This window comes from Gavialis gangeticus, unplaced genomic scaffold (genome assembly GCF_001723915.1).
Source record: "Gavialis gangeticus isolate Ggan-Ray unplaced genomic scaffold, GavGan_comp1, whole genome shotgun sequence".
Lineage (NCBI taxonomy): Eukaryota > Metazoa > Chordata > Crocodylia > Gavialidae > Gavialis > Gavialis gangeticus.
In genome coordinates this window covers 79159581-79164964 of record NW_017729033.1, presented here as the reverse complement: position 1 = coordinate 79164964, position 5384 = coordinate 79159581, and the positions used below count along the sequence as shown (strand labels likewise).

The following is a 5384-nucleotide window of genomic DNA, read 5'->3' as shown; positions in this document are numbered from 1 at the left end:
GCAGCTGCTGTCAGTGGCCTCCCACTTCCTCCTCCAGCTTCCACTTCCTGCCCCTACCTTAAATGCAGGCTGGAGCAGCACAGCGTACAGGGCTGAGAGACAGCCCATGGCTAGGAGGTGCCAATCTTAACGGGTGCCAATCTTTTTGCCTATAGAATCTGATTTCAGGTCTTAATCTAAATCTTGTCTGTGTTCTTTTCTCATTTCTCTGTTTAGGTGGAAAATGTCCGTTTCACTGATCGTATATCTTCTAGGAAAGCTGCATTGGGAACCTTATATTTAACAGCTACCCATGTTATCTTTGTGGAAAATGTTTCTGAAACTCGGAAAGAAACCTGGGTATGGTCACGTACTAGAACTAATTTTTTGTAAACTTGTAGAAGAAATATTTTCTCATAGTACTTTAAAGGATAGATTATATAATAAATAAACGCAGAGCGCTACATTAATAATGTTTATAAAATAATTTAAAGTTGACTAGTGAGAACTGCTGACGAGAAAGTTTATAATGGAATATTGTTTCCGTTAATAAACTTGAGCCTTAGTAAATTTGAGTCTTCCAGATGATTTGGAATAGTTATTAGAAGTATAAGGGCATACGAAAAAATACTACAGTATTCTACTGTGGGATCACCATTGTAAGCTGCAGCATTGCTTACATCTTGTGGGAAAGACCAAGGCAACAGGACAGAAATGCTGAGCTGCTTTGAATTGTTTGAATTTATTCATGGGGTTAAACAACCCTTGTCTTAGCTACTTTCTGTCTGAACTCTATCAGTTATTTTCTGCACATGCAGAATTTAGTATCCCTTTTTTATTTAATGTTATTGAATGTCTAATATAACTATTCTGTATCAGGGTACAAAGGTATCTCCATCACTATATCATCTAAGTGTTTCTATTTAGTTTGGTTACTAGTTCTGTTGTCTTTTTTTGTACTTTTAATCTTGCCTTCTCTTTCCTTCAGTACCTCCATCCTCCATTTTGTTGTTCTGTATCATGAGTTAAATATTTGAGGTCTTAGTGCAATTACCTTATGAAAGAGGAGGTGCAAATTTTTGTCCTGGAGGCTCTATGTTACGTGACTGGTTCTTCTCATTGCAAAGATGGATCAAAAGAGCTGTCTTACTTTGACACACTGATTTACATTTAAAAATGCAATGACTTAGCTTTTGTAAGTTAGCCTTTGAATATCAAAAGTGTGAGGAAAGGTGTGCTCCTGTATTAGGACACGAGATATGTTATTATCTTTTTCACATAAAGCGGGAAGTGTTTAAAGGAAAAGAAAACTATAAGAAGTAGGTTAGGAAGAGTTCCTGAAACATCCCAGAATGCTATAATTTTGTCCGTGGAACATCATTTTAGGTTAAGGGTTATTTCTCCTTACTCCAAATCATTATTGTTTGCCATAACAATTTTTTATTTGTTTTCAGATTCTTCACAGCCAAATTTCCTCTATTGAAAAACAGGCGACAACTGCTACTGGCTGCCCTTTGCTGATTCGCTGCAAGAACTTCCAGATCATCCAGCTCATCATACCTCAAGAGAGAGACTGCCATGATGTTTACATATCCTTAATACGCCTGACACGGCCAGGTAAGGGAGAGGAGTGCAATGATAGAAGCTAAGCAGATCGCTTGACTAAAACACCTTGCAGACAAATGCTACCCTATAAATTGAATATATGAGTTTGTGTTCAAAGCTATTAAGTCCCATCATCCCTGTCAGGACGAGGACAGTGTCTACTTACTGTCTTCCTAAAAAAGCTCCCTGCAATGAAGAGGGAGGCATAATTTGACAATAAGTGCTAGTGAATGCACATGGAGAAGGACAACTAATTAATCTGTAGAATTTACAAAGCCAAGGGATTATATATTATCTATATTATCATTTCTTACCAGCACATAGTAAAGGGAAAGCCCTGGTACAACACAGTTTTATTCCTTATGCAAAATTCTTCTGGAACTTAAAACTTTCCATAATTTCTGTTGAGTGGCTCAATCATGGAGAAGCCAAACGCAATTGCCCAGCAGTGGAATGAAAATCCAGTTGTGAACCTCTGTGCAATTTACTATGATTAGTATTACATTTGGGCTTTCATTGAATGGAGATAGCTCAGTAGCAGATCTTGGAAGAGATCTCCTTGCCTTTTTTAATTTATTTCAGCTCCTGACAGATGGCATTAGTCTTCCCAGCTGTTTGATGTGTTTGGCCCAGAGTAGAGAGTGAATTCATTTCTCCCTTTTTTGAACTCTGCAGTTACACGCACAGCCAGAATTCATTGGTCCATCATTCATTTTAATAACCTTCTTGCATCCTAGTTGTAAAATACAAAATATTCTCTCTTGCTTTTAAACTTAAAAAAATCTAGAAAAAATGTTAAAGAAATATTAAATACAAAATACTTGGATGTGTTAGTCCTCCTATTCCTTGTCTGTCCATTGCATTTTCATTTCTACAATGTGTAGGTTAGGAACACAGTGTCCTTGTAAACATAATAAAAACTGAATTAGAAATATTATAAGTAAATAAATTATGATAGTTCCGAAGAGCCCCAGAATTGGGGCCCCATTATGCACTGGGGAAGAAAAAAGAACAGTCTTGTCCTAAGAATCATAAAATATACTAGAGGACACACATGTATGTAGAAAGGTGCTTCTGCACTTTGCTCTTTTAGGAGAATTTATTCAAATGTGGAGAAAAGTGTACTGAACATGATGGTATATTATTAAAACAATGGTTAGTGTTGAGAGTAGGTAAACTAGCTTAACACAACTCTTTTCTAGCAAGGTATCTGCTAGGAAATTTTGAGAGACCTGATTTTGCAGCATTCATGGTAGTGTAATGTGAATTACTTTGAATAATGTCTGTTTAAAATATTGCATTTATAGCCCAGAATCTATAAAAAAAGCTACAGGATTTCATAACTCAAATAAGCACTTAGCATTTTAACTCTGCATATGACATAGATTTCTAAAAATCTGTGAACAGCTTCATAGACGGTGATGTAAAAGAATATACATATTTAACTGTAACTGGGGAGGAGGGTGGAGGGCGACTGTGAATTTGTGTTTTGACCTGGCTGTCTATGGAGTCGGAACATTTTCATATCTAGGACATGCTGTCAGTTTCAAAATCCTTAATTCAAGTTCTATGTAGAGGCTCAAAATGATCTTCAAGGTGAGAATGCAAATAGTGTATTTGAGTATAAAATTTACTTCTCAGTTCACAAGGATGCTGGATATGAGCTGATTTGATGCAAGTGATCCAGTACATAACTGGAGGTCAAACTCTGCTTCTTTAACATGGCTTGAATCCTGTGTAAAGAATGCATTACACAACACTGACAACATCAGTATTGATCCTTCTCTTGCTACAAGAAAGTCAGTTTCTCTGGTGTGTTTTTTGGGGAAAAATTGAATTGCAAGTTAGAACAGCAGGTGAACTTGGTAAAGTGCTTACTCTAGTTGGAATCCCAGTGATATATGCAGGACTGCATATAATTAAGTAAGCTAGATAGTACATGATAAAAATAAGTGCAGGGGTTTTTAAATTTTTATTACTGATGGGGCAAATTCAACATCTGATTGATACCTGCATAAACTAGATTAATTCCTCTGGCTTCAGCACTGCAGCACATGTACATGCACACTGGGAAAATGAAAATAACCAGAAAGAGTCCTGTGCTAAGGCAGGAAAGGAAGTCCATACTGGGTATGTCTACGTATGCATTTGATCTGTGAGTAAACTACTCACAAGTAAACACTCCTGGGCAGGCATCCACACATGTAGGGAAGCAGGAACAGATTTGCTGCTAATGGCAGGAAGTCTGCTCCAGCTTCCGGGAGCTCTGCAGTGGGCCCCTGTTGCCATCAGGGGGAGCCCTAGGCTCCTCTTGGGTACTAGCCCCACTATGGATTGGGGCAGGAGGCTGGGACCTACCCCACCCCTGCAACTCTTTCCCAGTCCAGGACACTGATCACCCGATCAGGACACGGGGCTGGGACCTGTCCCTGACCTGTCCCTGACTATGTCACCTTGCCACGGCAGCAGGGAGCTCCAAGTCCCTCTCTCAGAGATCACGATTGGGAAGCAGGGGCTGGAAGATCCTTATCTCCTAGCACCCACTTCACGATTCAGGAGCAGGGAGCTCGGAGATCCTTATCTTCCAGCCAGAGCTCCATGGTTGTGGGGCTCGGGCTGGGGGACCCTTTTCTCCCAACGCCAGCTCCGCAACAGCACTGGGAGATTCTTAGCTCCCAGCCCAAGCTCCACGAGGTGACTGGACCCTGGGTTGAGACAGCAGGGCGCTCCAAGCACCCTGCTCCGAGATGGCGATTGGGGAGCGGGGGCTGGAAGATCCTTATCTTCTAGCCCCCGCTTCACCATCATGACCGGGAAGTGGGGGGTTGGGAGATCCTTATCCTGCAGTGAGCTTGAGCCTCATGGTCATGGGGCTGGCAATGGGAGATCCTTGTCTCAACCTGGAAGATAAGAATCTCTCAGCATTGGCTCTGCTGTCGCAGAGCTGGTGCTGGAAGATAAGTCTCCTAACACAAGCTCCATGACTGTGGAGCTCAGAATGGAAGATAAGGATCTGCAATTGCAGAGCTGGCAGGGGCTGCTGATCCTATTCGCTGCTCAGCTCTGGAGCTGGGCAGAGAAGAGGCTGGGGAGCTTGTTCCTCACTCAGCTCTGTGAGTGCGGAGCAAGTGTTGGGAGGTAAGGGTCTCCTATCACTGGCCCTGCTGTGGTGGAGCTGGCACTGGGAGATAAAGATCTCCCATCCCCTGCTCCCTGATCACAATCTCTAGTGGCACAATCTCTGCCCAAGCTCTAGTGGCAGAGCCCACCCCGGCAGCAGGCAGCTTCCAGGGGCAGGAAGCAATCTCATCCCCCCGGTGGACGGCTGTCTGGGAGCAGAATTGTTATTGTGCCATTATTAATCAGAAGTAAATTTGCTACTTGCATTTGCAGGTAGCAAATTTACTCACAATTAGCAAGGTTTATTGTGTAGTAAGCATGTGCCCATGTAGGTGCCCTTGCTTACTGCACAGTAAACTATGCTACTGTGCAGTTAAGGATCTTGTGTAGATATGCCCATTGTGTAGTAAATTACACTACTGCTGAGTATGTAGCAAAACCCCCAGTTTTTTTTTTAAATGCATTCCCTTCCCTTCCCCAACCATTTCTGACTTTGTCTCTCCCTCTCTATTTCCTATAGATAAGTATAAGTGAGCTAAGACATAGGATAAGCTTCAGCATTTTATTTTGGTAACAAGTTGTATTTGTTTTGTTTTTTCTCCTTCTTTATAATGTATAATTATTATGTTTATATTGATTTTTACTGTTCTGTATTACTGTTTTACTGGTACTATATGATT

At 41.1% G+C, this 5384-nt stretch overlaps 1 protein-coding gene across 1 annotated transcript in view; it reads left to right on the top strand.

Annotated features, from left to right (window-relative positions):
• The window catches only part of MTMR7 (myotubularin related protein 7), a 110641-nt gene that overhangs the window by 32718 nt on the left and 72539 nt on the right, over positions 1-5384 (top strand). The window contains exons 2-3 of the mRNA XM_019526580.1: positions 217-339; positions 1434-1596. Coding sequence (XP_019382125.1) covers positions 217-339; positions 1434-1596 — 286 coding nt within the window. The remainder of the gene's footprint in view (positions 1-216; positions 340-1433; positions 1597-5384) is intronic.